Source organism: Falco peregrinus, chromosome 2 (assembly GCF_023634155.1).
Source record: "Falco peregrinus isolate bFalPer1 chromosome 2, bFalPer1.pri, whole genome shotgun sequence".
Taxonomy (NCBI): Eukaryota; Metazoa; Chordata; class Aves; order Falconiformes; family Falconidae; genus Falco; species Falco peregrinus.
The window spans coordinates 112,119,553-112,138,582 of NC_073722.1; the positions used below are offsets into that span (position 1 = coordinate 112,119,553).

The 19,030-nt window shown below is 37.2% G+C and overlaps 1 protein-coding gene across 10 annotated transcripts in view; it reads right to left on the reverse strand.

The window, feature by feature from the left end:
* The window catches only part of NF1 (neurofibromin 1), a 103,753-nt gene that overhangs the window by 79,495 nt on the left and 5,228 nt on the right, over nt 1-19,030 (reverse strand). For 9 of the 10 annotated variants that reach the window (XR_008745998.1, XM_055797078.1, XM_055797077.1 and 6 more), the window contains exons 2-12: nt 13,894-14,037; nt 11,250-11,333; nt 8,799-8,989; nt 6,371-6,477; nt 6,047-6,114; nt 5,735-5,810; nt 5,049-5,206; nt 4,216-4,389; nt 3,915-4,037; nt 3,560-3,634; nt 2,367-2,498 (exon numbers count right to left, since the gene is read on the reverse strand). Coding sequence is in view for 9 of the 10 variants with exons in the window: in XM_055797078.1 (XP_055653053.1) it covers nt 2,367-2,498; nt 3,560-3,634; nt 3,915-4,037; nt 4,216-4,389; nt 5,049-5,206; nt 5,735-5,810; nt 6,047-6,114; nt 6,371-6,477; nt 8,799-8,989; nt 11,250-11,333; nt 13,894-14,037 (1,332 nt within the window). In the remaining variant the exon portion in view is untranslated. Of the gene's footprint in view, nt 1-1,393; nt 1,454-2,366; nt 2,499-3,559; nt 3,635-3,914; nt 4,038-4,215; nt 4,390-5,048; nt 5,207-5,734; nt 5,811-6,046; nt 6,115-6,370; nt 6,478-8,798; nt 8,990-11,249; nt 11,334-13,893; nt 14,038-19,030 lie in introns of those variants that run through there. The other variant, XM_027781344.2, reaches the window with a different exon arrangement.

Sequence of the window (19,030 nt, forward strand, 5' to 3'; positions counted from 1 at the left end):
TATCATATTCTACCCCTGCTGTTCACACAACAGAATCCAGGTAGCAATATGACCAACACATTCAACAAACGCTTATATACAGTACTGGCTGCGAAACAAGTGTATATGGATACCACTAGTTGTAAGGATTTAAAAAATAGAGTTTATGCTTCAATGCTACAGCCCTTCAAAGTGAACACCTTGTTGTATGGCAATCAACAGCAGTTTCTTCATCTCAACAAAAGCAATCTGGATGCATGGTAAAGTCTACGAAAAATAATATAAATATATATACCTGCGTGTGTGTATATATATACACACACACGCATATATGGTGAACTCAAGTTAATTGGCCCCCACTATGTCCAAAGACAAAATATTTTCATCTTTCTCCAATAAGTTTACAGAATTTATATTTTCATTAATTTTAACCTTTTATCAGCAGGGATTAAATTAGTATTTTTGCTTACAGCTACCAAAATAGTTAAGAGACAGTAAGTTTGGACGAAAAACTGCCACTGTGATATTCAACACAAGACAGAATACAACGCTCTTTAGAAAGTCATCTTTTTAAACTATTTTGTCTAGTTTATTATTTGCTGAGATCTCAAAGAATAAAACAAATTTGTTTTTCATTTTCACTAAACTTTGAAGTTTTGAAAAAGAAAAAACCAGTTTGAAATCATCCTCAAGGTAACTGAAGAGATATGGTGTTGTGTAATTAAGTTCTACAAGAAATTAGAACCTCATGCTATCTTGTTAAATAGTTATTGTGAAAATAAACAGAATAAAGTCTACCACATAAAAAGCATCCTATCAAGAAATTGATACCACACTGGTAGAGGTAACTAATTCTGTGCTAAACCTTTAGTTTGTTACAGTTAAGGGAACTGGGAGAAGAGGCACATGGCCAAAGAAGCTGATTTGTTTCTGTGAAGAGATTTATTTACTTCACACAATCGAAACTAAAGACTATCAAGAAACAAAGATGGGGACATGACTGCTCTCTGCAAATACATCAAGGGGATAAACACCAGTCTGAAGCTAACAGACAACACTGGCACAAGAACAAATGGGGATAAGTTAGACATAAATAAGTTTAGGCTGGAAATTAGAAAACATCAGAGTGGGAAGATTCTGGAAGAGCACCGTGATGGGAAAAGTAGGGGGCAGAAAGAAATTAATAAAACCGACAAAAAGCCTTTCCTTCTAGGAAGGAGCTCAACTGGTTGTGAAAGCGTTTGCCTTGCAATTGCCAAAAGCAGAAGAGGTCTCCTCCAGCCCTACATTCTCATGTAAAACATGCTACCTTCTGTATCCCAGGTGAAGGGAGGTGACTGCAGTGGTAACTATGCACAGAAAAGTCAGAGCAAGGAAAGGCTTTTCTGCGGTAGTTACAATGGGTCATACTTACAGCAACAGAGGCCCACTGCCATGCAAAACAGTGACTGGTTGGCATCTGACCATGTCAGCGACAGCAGCCAGTAAGAACAGAAAATAAGAAGCAGAAGACAAAGCACCACCAATCAATGTCAGAGTTGCCATTACAATACCCCTGCTATTTTCTCAACAGATGAATATATACATGTAAAAAGCAAGTTCAACATGTCGTAGCTTTCAACTAAAGGTATTTTGATTATTTGTTTTCATTTGAGAAGCCAAATAGGAATGTTTTCATGTATCATTTTAGGCCTTCTATAAACAACCAACCATGTTCACTTGACACGTCAGAAGTCCTAAATGGAAAGTTCAGAAGCAAGGCAACACAGCTACATGTGAACTTACTACAAAAATTTGGACGAACTATAAATTTGAATGTACTTAAGACTTTTTCCAAGACAACCAAGAATACTGACTTTATTTCATCATGCTTATAAAATCTTTTACTTTGTTGCTGTCACCAAGACCAAACAGTCAACTTGCTCAACAAAAAGCAAGCAAGACAAATGAAGAGAAGTGATATTCATGCCAATCATGGTAAAAGCATTGCCGTTTTCAGAAATTATCTTCACATACAGAATGCTTTGGGGTTTCAGATTAAACAAGAATGGACATATTACCTAGCTATTCACACAGCAAGAAAGCTTACAAGGAACAGTTAGCCACAGAGGACAGTTACAGAAGAAATACTTCTATGTTACCAGTTCAAAAGCAGCATGAAAACTGAGAAACATACATCGCTAACTGAGTAGAAACAGTTAGTCAATATACCGAAACCTGCAAGGTTTACAGAGCATGTATGGCGGCTCTCTGTTGCTTTTTGAATTGCAATGTTCTTCCCCCCTCTAGTTTCCAGTCTAAAGTTAATGACTAAAAAAGCTGGAATGGGATGGAGACACAGGAAAAACAACAGGTTTGTGTTTTAACAGCTTCTTTAGAAGTCTTACCGGAGTCATGCGAATTGCTGGATGTGCCCCACAGCCTTGAATAGCTTTGTGAAGCGTCTCACTGAACATGCTGCGGAGCTCCATGGAGTGGCAGTACACAGCATCAATCTTGGGCCACCAGTCCAACGCAGACTAAAACAAAAACACAGAAATGCTCAAATGTTAAACTGGTAATATCAGTTAAGACTATGATTGATGTTAGTCCTCTAAGAGTTACAAAAGCCACGGGATAACTAACCTTTACAGATTAGTATTTTACACAGTATTACACAGTATTTTGCATTCTTGTAATAAAACTCATAATATTTAAGAGAATTGTAATAAAAGCAATACTTTCAACTTAGCTGCTTACTGTATTACTCTTCTTTCTGCAACAGCACTAACTCTGAAACTATAAATGCAGGAAACCACAGTAGAATGCCAGTAAGTAATAATCCAAAACAAAATGAAAAATTGGTATTTTAAGTGCTTGATAATATCTGAAAAGCTGTATTACTCCACCACATCTACAGCAGCATTTTCGCCCCCCCCATATGTTAAAGTGCCAAATACTTTTTTTGGTTAGTTTTGTGGGGTTTTTTTTAAATATAGAGTTTTCATTGTGATGTTGGGATAAGTGAAACAGAAAATGTTGTGTAAATTAAGTAAGGCTGGTTGCTCAAAGTCATATTTTAGTGACTTAAACAGTAACAAATTGAAGATGAACCACTGCACAAACTTCCCAAATATTTTTGGCACTCAGCGCTTACTACAATTTTACACTATTTGAATTCATACTGGATCAAATCCCTGAGCAAAACCATGAGGCCATCTTCCCCGAAGTTCCTATGTCAATATACTAGAAGCAGCAGAAGGTAGTGTAACTATGCGTGACCTAGAAGTGTTTTTCATGTATTAATAAAGCAGCACCTATTATAAAACCAGACAACCTAAGATTCATTTGTCATCTAATATAAGAGGCTATTAAAACATATATGTACTGAAGTTTTATACTGGAATACAAGCTCTCAAACTGGGAATCCAACTGCACAGCATGAATAAAATTTGTATGTCCCTCCTTACTAGCAAGCAACTCTTGCCGCATGGATACAGGCAACCAAACATGGTCTGCTATTCAAATTGTATTTAGTAAAACTGATCTGAATAGAAGCCACCACAGATTGCTGGGCTGATTAAATACTTTCAGAACTTACATTTGTGATTATTCGGTGGAGTGAATTTACCAGCACATAATGAAATGTTGATGGGGAATTCTGCGCCAAGCAGATCTACAAAAAAAATACATAAAAGCCACTTAGGAACATCTTTGTCTTTGCCACCTTTGTTATCACACTGAATAATATACTGGAGCCTTTCTAAGAAATTGACAAAGCTGTCAAATCTAAACAAGAGAAAAACCTAATCAGCTAAGGAAAGGTTTCTGAAAACATGCAGGGACTTATTATTAAGGGATATGTATACAGTTGAACTTATTTATGAGCTCCCAGCTGCTGTCAGCGTAACTTCTATAACTGACAGGTCACACTTACCAGTAAGTAGTGTTCTCACCTTAAAGTGTTGGTTATTATGAGGGTTTATGCGGAAGCAGGAAACTAAGCAGTCAATCATAAGGTCTACATCTGCATTTTGATTGCCTCTTGAAAAAGGTTTGCTTGGATTAAACAGCAAATTCTATATATTTAAAAAAAAATAAATATATAAGTCAGACACCAAGATTATTCTTGTCTACTTTTAATACAAAACTTTCCACTGAAAAGTACTGCAGTATTCAATTAAGGAGAAATTAAAAGTTTATTTCAGTATTTTCAAACTTGGATTTCTTCAATGCAAATAGGAAGCAAATTCTTACCTTAAGATCTACTACCATGGACTGCACTAGTAGGAAAATGACAGAATTATCTTCCCAGTTGATGTAGGTAGATGCTTTGCACAGTTTAACACAAGCAATAGCAGCACTTTCAGTCAGCTGTCTGCTCCCACTGTGGCCTGCAAGTGCTTTCCTGAGATTGTCCAGAAACAGTTTCTGCAGAATTCAAACCAGGAATAGTTATAACCAGAGCTTTGGTAACCTGTGGTCAGGGGTTTTAGACCCTTAAATACTAAGAACAAACAACACTGCATTTTCTGATCAAAAATCACGGGTATTGGGATTGCAAAAAAACAACCCGATGCAGCATTTTGGAGAAACATTATGTTTATTAAAGATATTCATTTTGAATGATCTAGGGTAATCAGACCAGCAAAGATAGATGGTTGTTTATTCTCAACCAGAATGTTTGCAGCCACATCATCAAGTTCAACACCTGCTACAGGTACTGCAATTATGGAACACACAATACACACACTGCAGAAACCTAGAACAGCACAATCAGGCCAGCTATGCTAAGCTTGCTACTGGTGGAGGCAGGGGAAATAATTAACACTGGGAATCAAATCTCCAAGGAGATTTAAAAGTTTAGAAATACCATTGTTTGGGACATGCTATCTGTATGAATTATTGACAGTGAAAGAATGTATGTTAGGTGAGAATTTTAGAAGGGTGCATAAATTTACAGATGGAACTGTAATGTGCTTTTTAGGCAGGAAAGACAAAATAAAATACACCTGAAATACAGAATAAGCAAAACTAATAAGCATCCTCTAGAAATCAGAACCAGAATTCACATACTTTTCTTCTCTTACCTTGTTCATTTTAGTCTCCTCTACCACATCCTTTGCTATATCTTGGATTATCTCTGGACACAGGACCAGGAGTATGATTTGCAGTGGCCAAACTGCTGCTTTACGTTTTGTGCTTTCAGCAAAGCCATCCACTAAGTCAAACAACTTCTCTGCACAATCTGCATAAAATATAAACTGAAGTTCAGTATCAATTTTAATTATGAAAAGGTAAAGAACAGGTATAAAAGAGCAGAGGAATGGCTTCACCTACACAGAAGACAAGTTCTGTTTTGCAAATTACTGGCCCAGTACTGGGGATAAAATGATCTCAACCCAGTTAAAGATATGGTTTACCTGAAAATACACCTTTTCCTCTCTTTTTGACTAAAGACAAATATGTTCTCCAAGTTTTTTGCTTGTATCAAGTATATATTAAAGTATATATTAAAGTATAAATGAAGTATATATTAAAGAGTTTCCATCTTTTGGGTTTTATTTCTTTGTGTTGTGAACCACAAAATGAATCTCTTTAAAAGGAGTCAGTAGAGAAAAGCAAGTGATACACCCTTGCTTCCTTGATAAAGGTTGACAGAAATTTGTTTCTTATTTGCAGGCTGCAAAGATGCAAAGAGGGCACAAAATGCAAGTGAACGTGGGGTTGTCTGAGAAACCAACTTTTGAATACTATGTCATTTATTATGCCTTACCAGCCATATCAGTCTGCGGTGTTTGATACAGCTTTGTGAATTCATCAGGGTAGTTTTCCACCCAGTTCCAAAATGCCTGCAGATAATGCAAAACATCTTAACATTTCAGAGCTTACCATACTTTTTCCTGAACTATGTACTTAAATAAAGAGAGATTTTACCCTTCTATCACTCGATTTCTTGCAAAACATATGCGTCAAAGGGATGCACCAACTTGTATTTTATAGTAAATTACTGAATTGCAACTATTCCTAAATTAGAGAAAGTCTTCAAATAAGCAATTAAACAGAAAATAAATATTAAAATACTTACCTTTTCAAGACTGTTGATAACAGCCAACTGAGCTACTTTCTTAAGGGCTTTAAACTTGAATACAGTCTCTGTAAAAGTAAAACATTTCTGCATTTAGAAAAGAAACAGTTCTGAAAAGTAACACAGATTATAAAAGACACTTGAAGTGCAAAGCAAATTAAAAATCAATGTCTTTATGCTACTTAAGTATTTCTAAATATTTTGGTAGATATATGACTTTGGAGTAAAACACAGAATTAGAGATATACGTATCAATACTGTTGCGCCATCTCTAACTAGCTATATTCAGATAAAAACATTTCAAAACACAGGCTCAAACCATACCTTGCAAAAGTCGTTTTAGTTTTGAACAATCCACACTGATGTACTGTAAAAGTTCAATATCATGAACATCAGCATTATCTTCTGAACAAACAGTCAGTTCCTGTAATCTAAAAATACGCAAAGTAAAGTAACTTCTCCAGATTATGTCAGATAGGTATGAACACATACCTATGGTTCTATACATTTGAATAGCTGGGGAATATTATATGATCTCACATAATACAAATCTCCTCAAACAAACTCTTCCAGGTTTAGAGATGAAAGAAGGATCTTGCATGATTAGGAGTTTATATTACAGTCTTATTCCATCCTCACACTGAACATGGATCTAGAAATAGCAGTGATGAGTCTCACAAGATACCAATACCATCTGGTGATAGTCTGTTTATGCCCAACATCTGCCTAAATTCTTCTGTTACCTACCATACTGTAGCAGTAATCTTGTCATCTCTTCAACTAAATGTTAAATTCATGGAATCATGACACCTTGAGACTACTGCTTCTTACAAATCTCACCCCAGCAAATTTCCAAAGAGGAAAGCAGTGACTGATAGTACTCAATACCACTGAAGGGAGCTACAACCACACTTTGTAAGCTAAAGAAGGTCCATGTTTTTCTGGCCTAAGCTAACAGGATGAAGTTTAATCACACCAGTTAAAACACAATGGTGTCTTTTTACATTTAAGATGTAATGTTAGATGTTAGATGATTTACCAAACATCTCATCAGATACTAAGCCACTAATAACTAAATCATATGTTCTCACAAACTAAAGATTGCCATGTCTCATTCCAAAGCTACAGATGCTTTTTAGATGTGGAATGCAATTTCTAGGACTACACACAAAAGCAGTTCTTCATTTCTTCAACACCAGGGATACTTAACAGCGCTCGATGGGAATGGGAAGGTCCCCACTGCTGTGCTTTTTGTGCCAAAAATCCCCCAGCTGCTGTACAAGGCCTAGAAATATGCCTAAACAGGAAGCACAGGTCAGAAGACCAGCAATGCTAACTGTCGGCAAGCTGACCCCTGTGGAGATCAGCAACAATTGGTCAAATATTTAACTATTTATGTACAAGCCATTTTGAAGTGAAAAACAGGTTAAGGAAAAAGCAGTATGTTCCAGCTCAAATGGATGGTAAGAAGGGCTTTGGAGCTTGAGAAGTAAACCATGCTACAGACATGCAAATAAGTATAGATGCATGGACTAGATTCAAAGACTGTCAAAAAACTTCAACTAAAAAATACTTCCTATAAAAGGAGGAAAAAAATTGTTTCCATTTCCATAAGCAACAAAACATAATCAACCTATTGAGTAAAACCACATCCTCCATGCTAGCTGCCAAGTCTATGTTCTTGAAACAGAAGTTATTAAACGGTCTGTAAAAGCTTTTAAAATACTCAAAATTTTGAATTATTAAACAATTTCAGACTGATTTCTAAAATGCAAATAGTTTCCAAACTGTTGGAATGGAACAGTTTTTACATTATAAGCAATACATAAATCTTTGTTTCAAATAAATTGGCATGCTCATTGCTATGCAACCACATAAGGCTGACCAAGCTACACTTGTAATAAATCAAGGATGGTGTTAGCTGGAAAAACGTGTGATAAGAAAGAGCTAAGGTACTTCACGAACTTTCAAAAAACATCAAAGTATTGCAGTAATAAAAAGCTTAATATACAACTCTAGTGGATTGGCAAATGCTGAAAAATCAGAAGGATCTGGAACAAGGCAAAAGGAGTAAAGAATAGATGGAAGCTTTGGGCCTGTCTCTCTTCTCACTTCAAACAGCAGAAAAGACAGTTATTTTTACAGTAAATGTGCTGTGAAACTCAAGTCAGTCAGAAGACAAACCCGTCTTTTCCAACAACTAACAAACAGTCCAGCTGTTTTGTCCCCTTCAGGCATAAGACAGATTTAACACAAAAGCCTTCAAGCAGGAAAAATTAGGAAAGAAAACAGCCTTGGAGCTCCAACAGAGCTGCTGACAATCAGAAATGTTGCATTCTGAATTCATAACTATATGGACACAACCCATTAACTTAGCATCCTTTTTTTTTTTTTTCCCCAAAACACCTTGCACCCAGAACAACTCATTCAGCCAAGTTATCATTATTTTCACTCTACAACTGCATTTGCCTTGTACTTATGAAAGCAGACTAAAAAGACAATAAATGCAGCTCACAGAAAGCAAGCTGGCGGTAACCTGGAATGGATATGAAACAGGTTTTTTGTAACCTGAAACTCAAGTAAAATGTTGAAAGGTAGAGGGAGTTTCACTTCAGAACTACCTTGGTTAAGTATCATTTAAACACTAAACTTTGCTGAAATGCAAAAGACTACAACTCACGATAGGTGTTCTAGACACCAGTATGTAGTAGATTAGCTAATACACCAAGTCAGACTACTGAAAAACACCTACCTGGTGGAAATGCGGCTGAACACAGCATTAAAGTTATTGCAGCTAAGAGAAAAAAGAACCCCAGAGGCAGAATTACGTAGTTCAGCTGCATGCTGGTTCCCTTCACGGTAAGTGTGGATGAAGTGGCAGATTTCTGGCAGCAACTGTTTTACCAGCATAGTCTCGTCTAGTCGCATGGTATCCTTTGGTTGCTAAAAATAAACATTCAGTATTTCATGAAATTGTTTTGTACATTTAGAGGCAAAAAATTGGAGATTCTGCCACTACTAGGCACAAGACCTGAATCTAAACTTCTAATTCTGCCTGCAGGCTATCACTGACCATAGTGTAAGTAGTCTACACAGAAAAAAGGCTTCCTTCCATTTGAACAATTAACCCGTATCATTCAAACCACCTTCAATTTTCATTTGTCTCCAAAATATGCAGGACACCAAGCTGATCAATGTCAGCAAGTATCAAGCAAAATACCAAACTAGTTTTTGAAGTAAAATACATTTCTGTTTTTACGAATGCACCCTGTTGATTTGTGTAAAGCATCAGCAGTAGAACATTAACTATGTCAGCTTTGAATGGAAGCTCAAAGGGCAAAGACCCACCCTTACTTCTCCTAGTTAGTATTCTAAGCACTGTATTTTGACAGCAAATATTTTATATTAAAAAATTAACCAAAAAAGTAGTGCTTCTCCCTTGCTCTTGCCTGGGGTTGCTCTATGTAAGTCCAAAATGGTTTAACTTTCCTGCAAAAGAAAAATCTAATTTTTGCCAGTTTGCACAGTATGAGACATAAGGAAACTATTTACAAAAGAATTCAAAGTGAAACTTTGCTCTACTAAGAGCAAGTTTTAACAGAAGGGTCAGCATTAAAGCTTTCTAAAATTCTACCAATGAATTTACCATAGGGAATTGAGAAGTTTCAGAGACTCCCACTTAGTTGACCTGAGTCCTGTTGCCATGAGAACTTGATGAAACATTGAGCAAGAACAGCGAGCAAGAAATACATCTGAAGATATCGCAGAACACAACACTCTTTGTATAGAACTTTGGCTCAGTCTTATTAAACATATACTGGCTCAACTTGCTCTCATTTGAATTGACAAAGCAAGAAGTATTCAGCACAATTTTAGGCTGCTCAAATATCATCTATCAGGAAAAACACATTAACATTTCAAGCAATACGCATATAAACAACATTTTAAAATAATTAATTTCTGACATTAAAACAGTTGTTTTGACTCACTGCATCAAAGACACAAAAAGTGCTGAAAAGAAGTGTTTACCTCAGCTTAAAAGCTGAAAATTTTTCTGGAAAATGTATTTACTTGGATCTTTTTTGATTTTAGAAGAATCCACAATTATTCGAGACTGTTTCAGTACTGTAATATAAGATACACTGCTTGACAAATCTAACCATAATAAAGTCATTACCTTATAAAGAAAGAACATTCAAAAGCTGTTGCAGGGAAACAACAAAGAGCTTAGATAATTTCACAACATTCATCCAGGAATATAGCTTTAAAAAAAAAAAAAATATTCCTTTCTTGTTGAAGGAATAAACTACTGCGAATTTTGCTCACAGTGAAGTTTGGCTTTGCAATTACACTGTTCAGCGCAGTAAGTTGAACAACCTTTTACATCCCAAAGGTAACAGCAAACTGCCTTGCAGCATAGCTCTGGTTGGAAACATCAGGACTGGACTCCCAGTGGAAGTTTGGACATGGTTAACTAATGTAATCTAGGAAACACCTGCAAAAGTAATCTTTAGAATGGTGATAGCAACGTTTCTGGTGTATATATAAGTACATGGAAAAATTGCTTCAATAAATGAAAGTTTTAAGAAATTTGAAGAAACATCAACACTGGATGCAGGAAACCTGGTAGCATAAAACTGAAATACTTGTACTTAATTATCTGCTACTTTTAACATGATTTACTATCCCATTACTTCTTCTGTTTAAATTGTGGGATGAAAATGTTTTGATGCATCTATTCAAAAAATACTGAGCAGAACATACCACAGGCATTCAGAGTTTATAAAAATCTAGTGAAGCTTCATGACATCTAATTCTTCATTTGGGTTTGTGTCTGCCCTTACTCTACTTCACACACATCTCTGAGTTTATTTGTGCAGTTTTCTGCAATTCTTTTTAACAAGTTATTAGAAGAAGAATAACTTCATAAATTAGTTGAGTAGTGGGAAGGGCAAATTCAAATTTACTTGAATCTATTTAGCTGAAAAAAGATCACTAATTTTAGGCAAGAAAAAAGCACCACCAAATGCTTAATTTATCAATTATATCAACTACTTGCATTTATAGGAATTTTTAATAATTTTTAAATAGCATTAATCCTACTTTGTTCTAAATTAGATGAGTTTTAAGTTTAGCACCAGTAACAACAGCATACACAAGCATTTGATTCCAACTTAGCAATTGCTTATGCAAGCCTACTCACCCCTGCCAGACATTTTTCCAGTGTATCCAAGATAATCAGCTGAGATAGATATAAATTCTTTTCAGCAGTTTCTCCAAATATTCTCTAGAAGTAGAAAGGACATGGATTCATCTGAGACACAGAAATTTGACTTGTAATGCATTAACGCAGCAAAGTGGTACAATAGGTTATTGCTCCTTTACTGCTCTGGTTTTGAGCTTAGAAAGCAAGCCAGCAAAAATAGATTAAAATAGGAATGAAAACCTTATCACTGAAGAAATATCTTTGTCCAGTCTGCAATGTTAAATCTAATAAGGAACAAACAGTTACCGTAAAGTAAGACTGGAGGTACACTGCAGCCCCTTATCTTCATCAGGCCTGCGATTTATACAGAAATGAAGGTTATATCTTTTCAGAAACTATTTTGGTATCAATTACTGCTGACTTTTCCAATTACGTATTTCATTGCCAACATCTTAATAGAACTGATGTTACAACAAATCTGTATCGACAAGCTTATCAGAGTGCTGCAAAATTTAGCACAGACCACAGGAAGAAACACATGAGACCCTCCAAAAAGATGCCACACTTTAGACACAGGATGAAGGCAGAATTCCATCAGGTGTTTAAGCTAGCACCCAATTTTACTACCAACAATAGTGACTAATTCCAGCAATATTAAGACAGCAAAATAAAGCAGAAAAGATTTAGCCAAAAAAATATTGGTACTATTGCCTACACATGTAGAAGCCACCCAAAGGAAGCTGTATTTTAAACCACAGGAGAGGTTAGCTCAACTAAGTCTAAGTTTCAGCAGAGTGCAAACCCTCAAGACTTTCTTCTAAACTAAGACTATTATGGCAGTCTACCGGTCTGTTTTGTTTCAGCTGTAGAAGTCTTTCAAAAATATTGCGGATTCATACAATAGCTCAGTCCATCAAGCATAAAAAAAGTTGTCTTACTCCTCAGAGCAAAGCAAATGTTGCCTATTTTAATTGACACATAGCTAGGTCTCTCCTTTCAAAACCTACGTATCACATACAGAAATTTCTTTTGACTGTATAGGTCAATAATCTTACACATCAACACATTCCTTCATGCCTATGGAGTTTAATTAAAATAAATTATCTTTCAAAAGGGACTACAGGTAGCTTTAGGCAGCCTGAAATCCCTAGCAGTAGGGCAACCTATTTTCTGCCTTTATCAAACTACAAATTTGTAGTGTTTTAGAAGATGCATATCTCCATGCAAGTGACATCCAAAAGAGCTCACTGAAAACTATCCTACTAAAGCCATATAAAAAAAGTACTGCTAGAGTTTGGCCAGTTCTGTTGCCTGTTTGTGGAGATTCCACATGATCACAGCTTCAAAACTCAATGAACTAAACTTTTCTCATGAGAAATCCAAAACCAGACCTTTCATTAAAAAAATAAATCTCAAACTGCATCCTCCTCCTCATAAGGGATTCCTAAACTTTCCATTTACCCAACTTGATGGTAATAGTTATTCTTCTAGAGTTGACACTATGGACCATCCACACTCGTTGTTTTTCTTTTCTAGGTTTCTCTTCTCTTTGGTTCCCCTGAGATCTATTTTAAATGACAATTTTAGTGATGCTGATGAGTCAAGTATTTTGATGGATTTCAGTAATCATTTTATGGTTCCCTTGGAGGCAGAAAACCAGTATGCAGAAGGAAACCATCTACTGAGACACCTGGCTCTGAAGATTTCTCTTTGGGAATTCATATAAAAATCACCTTGAATCTCATCCCTTCACACCAGTCTACCGCCCGCAAGAATCAACATTAAGTGGTTTATTGAGAGGCTGTGATCCGTTAACAATAAACAGAAGAGATGTGTATCACACCCACACATTTTTCATTCATTTTTCTTACACACTAGTAAGGTATCCCTTTGGAGACAGGAGCCTACAGAGGCAGCATTAGGCAGGAGACTCTTCTCAAAGATTTTTCTTAAAAGGTTCTGACAGAAATTAATTTAGTTATTATATTTTTATATATATATAGACATACACAAATGCTAAAACATCCAAACAGCCTGGAAAATTCAGACAGCCTAAGTTTTTAATCCTTTTCCTTTCTTTTTCCTTTCTTCCTTTTCCAAAAGGATTCCTGGCAGGTCATGCTCTGGCAGGACAGATGGGAGCAGGGAGGGGGGGGGGGCGGAGCGGAAACTTCCTAGTGCTGCTGCTCAGCAGCTCCTCTGCCCTGCTGCATACCCCCTCTGAAGACTTTGCTAGCACCTCTTCCCTAGATAACTGAAGCACCTTTCCACGCAATGGCAAGCATCCTCCACCACCACCCAATGAGCAGTGCATACTACTGGTCATGCTCAGAGCCCCAGTGCAGTATTATTAGGTACCTACACATACCCACGCCTTGTACGTGTTCCCAGTCACAGACCATTCCTGCGACCAACAGAAAATTCCCCTTCATCACCACCTTCCTTTAGATTTCTCTGACACAACTATCTCACTGCCTTTTATACATAACATAGCTCAGTGCTGGTGAACTTTAGCACATAAGGATGAAAAGAAAAAAATTAACTGTAAAAGGCAAGACTAAATTTCAAGTGACTCTCTGTGGATAACAAGCAACAACCATTTCAAAAAATCATGCAACAATCCAAAATTAAAAAAGCTTACCATGTTATTAACATTTTTTAAGATATTGGTGAGACCACTGATGACCAGGGAAAACTTGTACTTGGAAATGTTTATGAGACATTCCTTATTGTGCTCCGTACTGACTTTGGTGTGGGTATTCTGCTGGCCAGCCTTTATGGGAAGCTACAAGAAGAGGTAAGTATTACACACTGTTTTATACTGAAATTTACATCTTTACAGATGGGTTAAAAATTTCTGAGACACCAGAAACAACCCTGAAAAACATTCTACAAGAGACAACTACAAACACATTATTATTTCATTTTCTCTACATTCATCTTTCTATTAGCTATCTATAGAACAAAATACTGAAGTTCAACTATTTCTTTTTCTGAAACAAAACTAAACCTCTATTTTGTGATAAATTTTCTACAAACCAAGTGTCAAAGCAATCAAAAGAAGCAGAAAAACGTAAGAGAGAATTCTCAGAAGAAGAGTTTCTTAATTTCAAAAATTGGCTCGTTAAACACCAAAAATCTTCACAAGGCTAATACCTGCAAGAAAAAACCTGCCTCTTGAAACCCGAGAGGAGGTAATATCACAGCAGTTCACAAAACAGGTGAGTCGGAAGGCGATTAACAGTGGTTCGAGTGTCCTCTGCTCCTTCGCAGGACAGAGCTGGCTAAGAGGTACAACTGAGTCCCAGGAGGAGCCACCACCACCAGCCTCCACAGGGCCCACAGACTGGGATGAGCTGGGGTCCCCATACAAACACACCCCACTGCTAGGCAGGCAATGAAGTCTCAGCCTCAAACACACTTCAAGCACTGGCAAGCCGAACACAACTTGTGAGCCCCACATTACCCACCCTTGCCCAACACCCAGTGGTAAAAACTAGACTTGAAACGCATCTTTGCCAGGAAAGATAAGATTCAGAGTGACTGCACAAAACTGAGATGTTTCTCCTGCCATGTGAACACTAGGCACTTTGTTTCATGCTGTACCCAAATTCTTCAAGGGTCACAACCGAGTCACTTCCCAAGCACGCAGTCACTTCCCCTGCATGCTCCTCACAGGGCTGGCCCGTTACGAAAATGTAAGGAATGATTCTTCAGAAAAAAATCATTTTACTGAGGATTTCTGTTTTTAAAAAGCAAACAAGGGAACAAGAAAGGAATCAGTATTATCACTTCTTTTTGTAATCCACATGTGCCACTTGTATTTTAAAGCATGACATAGGAATTCACTAGCCAGAGAAACTTCAATTGCTACTACAAGTTTTAACCAATTTTGACTAGAATTATTAATAACCGTGTATTCTGAAAGACGCTGACAGTTCAGAGTAAATGCCACAAAGTAGTATTTTTGCATTTGCTGGGCGGGGGGGGCGGGGCAGGGAGTTTAAGATGGGTTAAAAGAAGGATTCCAAGGAAGTACACTCAGCTTTACAGATGCAAGATGCTTAAAGAGCCACCTTCCAGGCTGGGGGCCTCTGCAGACTTGGCAAGGGTACTTCACATACCGTCAGTAGTCACGAACATCTCTGTCAACCATTTAACATTACTAACTTTGCTGATAAAATTTAAAGGCCCATATTTAAATGCTATTAAATGCCCAATTTAAATATGCTAGATGAATTGTATTAAAGAACCCCAAACTTGGAACATTTTTTTTTTCCCCATCAGTTTCAACTGCATCATTAAATGCAGTCTACTTAACATCTTCCATTTGTGGAGAAATGGACCTCTTGAATATAACCATCTCGTTTTCATGCCCAAGTGTAATTTCTTCTCCATATAAACTGCAGTTTGGCTTGGGGTTTAGTACAAAGTCTTTTGGTACTGCAGACTAGGATCAAACTGGCTGGGTTTTTTTCCTAAGAGAATGGTTGACTTAAAAAAAATGACTGAACTTCCGTGCTTGATCACAGAATCATTTAGGTTGGAAATGACCTTTGAGTCCATCAAGCCCAACCGCCAGCACTGCCAAGCCCATCACTAACCCACATCCCTAAGCATTGCACCTACGCATTTTTTACACCTGCCAGGATGCTGTTGGCCACCCTGGCACCCTGCTGGCTCACATTGCCCAGCACCCCCAGGCCCTTTCCCACCAGGCACTTTCCAGCTGCTCTTCCCCAACCCTGTAGTGCTGCATGGGGTTGGTGTGACCCACGGGCAGGACCCAGCACCGAGCCTTGTGGACCCTCACACAGCTGGCCTCAGCCCATTAGATCACACAAAAGACCCCACAGCAACAGAAAGGCCCAGGAGGAATGCCTGCTTGCCATTCAGACAGCGGCTCAGGGATCTCTGGCACCAAGCCTTGAACCCAGGGAACCACGCCAAGGGCCTACCCCTCCGTGGGAAGGGCTGATGCTTTTTGCCTGCACAATCTCCTATAGCAACAAGTTCCATAGGGCTATCAAGGTAATTGCCACTTCATTTTGTAATTCTCTTGCAAGTGTTCAGACTGTAATGCTTTAAAACAGTGTGATGCATTTCAATGTGCTCATTTTAAAACTGGAAAAAGCAGAACAAACAGCATTTATGACTCAAGCTTTGTTTTCATCATTGGATGTTATTTTTACAATACATTTTCAGAAGTCATTAGTGGAAGATACATACATTTAATTAAAAATTTCACCATTACTAGTACTTTTTATTTGAATTTTCAAGTCTCTGTGCTGGCAACAGCAGAAAAGCTCAATACAACTGAGTGATAAAACACTTCAGAAGTGCCTCTCAAAGAAACTGTGTCACAGATCTAGTTCTGTATGCTTCCATGCTATAGAAACATTGTATTATATACTTTTAGAGCTTCCTGCCACAACAGCCATTGCAACAAGGTCACCTAGAAGTAAAACTGCTTTCTATACTACCATTCAAAATAGGAAACTATATAAAAAAGGACGTATTAGCACTGATGCTTTGAGGTTTTTTATTTCTCTGCTATTTCCTTTGTGCACTCTGACATGCTGGAGTACTGTAAGTCCCCTAACAGAATGCAGTGCCAGCGCTGAGTGACCAAAAAGAAACTAACTTCTATACAAACATCCATCGATCTAAACATTACAAGAAAAATAGTAGAAAAAAGTTGACATTTTACTTTCATTGCCTTTGATTTTATTTTAGAAAAAAAGAAAGACTGACACAAATGGTTTCCTGTATAGCTTTTATTTGAATTGAAAACAGAAATCAAAGCACAAAGCTTAAATATAACTGGAGCTTCAAACTACGAACACATGCACCATTTTGAACTCATCCCAGCTTAGCAAAGGGATAGTCCACTACTTGAATTCAGCTGTTTTCACTAGTGAAATAGGAAGCGATAGCCAACAACCTTATAATGACACTGCGCACATGCAACCCACTCTGAGGCATGCTGCCATACACCCTCTCTCCCTCTAATCTAGTTTGACTATGCCTCACAAAGGTATCAAATAAGCTACAGAAGACAAGGAACAATGGCATTTTGGTCTACAATTTGCCTTATTTTATGCAGCAGACAAAGACAAAATAGGTAGATGAAATTGGAACCCTTCCAGCGATCAAATCTTAAATCTTCTAAGATCAATTTTAAAATGACACTGCTGCAAAAGACAACGAAAAGCCATTAAGTAGCTGAGCCTGACAGTTGCAATAATATATTACAAGACCCGGTGTAGCCTGAACTCAGGACACAAGTCATCTTGTGTATCAGGTATTGCTGAAACAACTAGAAAAGCAAATATATAAGATGAAGCATCAAAAGTATCTACGAGCTTACACCAGCCATGCAAGCTCCCTAGCTGTTAGAACACATCTTTCAACCACATAGACAGTTTAATCCAAACTTTGTTTCCAGAAGTGCATTTCTGACTGAAAAGTAGGAAGCCCTGCTTGGCCCATGTGCAGCTTCTCCCAAATCTGCTACTGCTACAATACCAAAACTGAGCCACTCTCACAAGGTTTACTAAATGCAAAGAGGTAACAAAGCACTACCTGTAGGAGAAAGAGCAACACAGATCATAAGAGATTATTTTCTTTACATTTCCAAAAGGCATATAGTAAGAAGTAAACCTTAGAAATAAGAGATCTGCACCACGTACCTACAAGACAAGACTGTTAAAATTAATCCAGTTGAACTAGTAGCTATTAAAATATTGATTTTTAAAAAGTATTTATTACCTCAAAGATGCAAAATCCCTTCAACTTGCCTAAGTAAAATTAAATTATTCCATCTTCATGGAAAATGCAAATTAAATCACTAATCACAAATACTGTTAAAAAACTATATCATTTAAGAAAAAAACATGATTAGGCCAACTCACAGATACACAGGATCATAGCACATGGTCAGCTGCTAGCATCTTAGAAAATAATACTAGAACAGCACTTCAAAAGCTTTTTCTACACACAAGCTTGGCATCTGAAAAATTACTGCCCCTAAGCATTAATACGGCATATGTTGTTAACCATTCTACAACAGTGTCTGGCAGCCACAAGTTGTCTGGTCAATTTGCTGTCTACAGTGATATCCAGGAGGCCTGTAATCCTGCTGAAGAAAGAAAAGGCAAAGGTTTTCCTATGCCTAATCACGCCTACCTATCTGTTTCTGGAGATAAAAATGTTTCAGTTTCTTCAGACTTGTGAGACAATAACTTTGCCAATTTAAAAAAAAAAAGGGGGAGGGGTGCAAGTAATTGGCTATTCAGAGGAAAAAAAGAAAAAATATTTAATGTACTTTCTTAACAAGTTCTTTGCAGTCGAATTTGGCTTTGAAACTTTAAAGTAAGTGCTAGTACAGAATTATAAAGCTGTTTGAATAAGTGGAAAGCATTGCAGTATCTGATAGCACACAAGACTCATCTCTTTGGAAGTGGCCTCAGTTTAGAGACCAATGTACTTTTATCCAGAAAGCCTTCTTTGATCATAGATGTTAGCAAGAAGAATGGGTGCCTTCCATGTCTGTAGAAGAGATCAGCACCTGTTTCAGGTATCCTCTAGTCTGATGCAATAAGGTATGATCTTTTGCTAAATGTACATGGACAACACTAATAGGCTTGAATGTCTGTAAGCTATTCCACTCAGTCCTGACAAAGGCTAACATTAAATCACAGATTTTATTTTGTCACCTGTAATTAATGAACACAAAGTTTAATAATCTCTCTTTAGTAAAAAACAGTATTTAATCT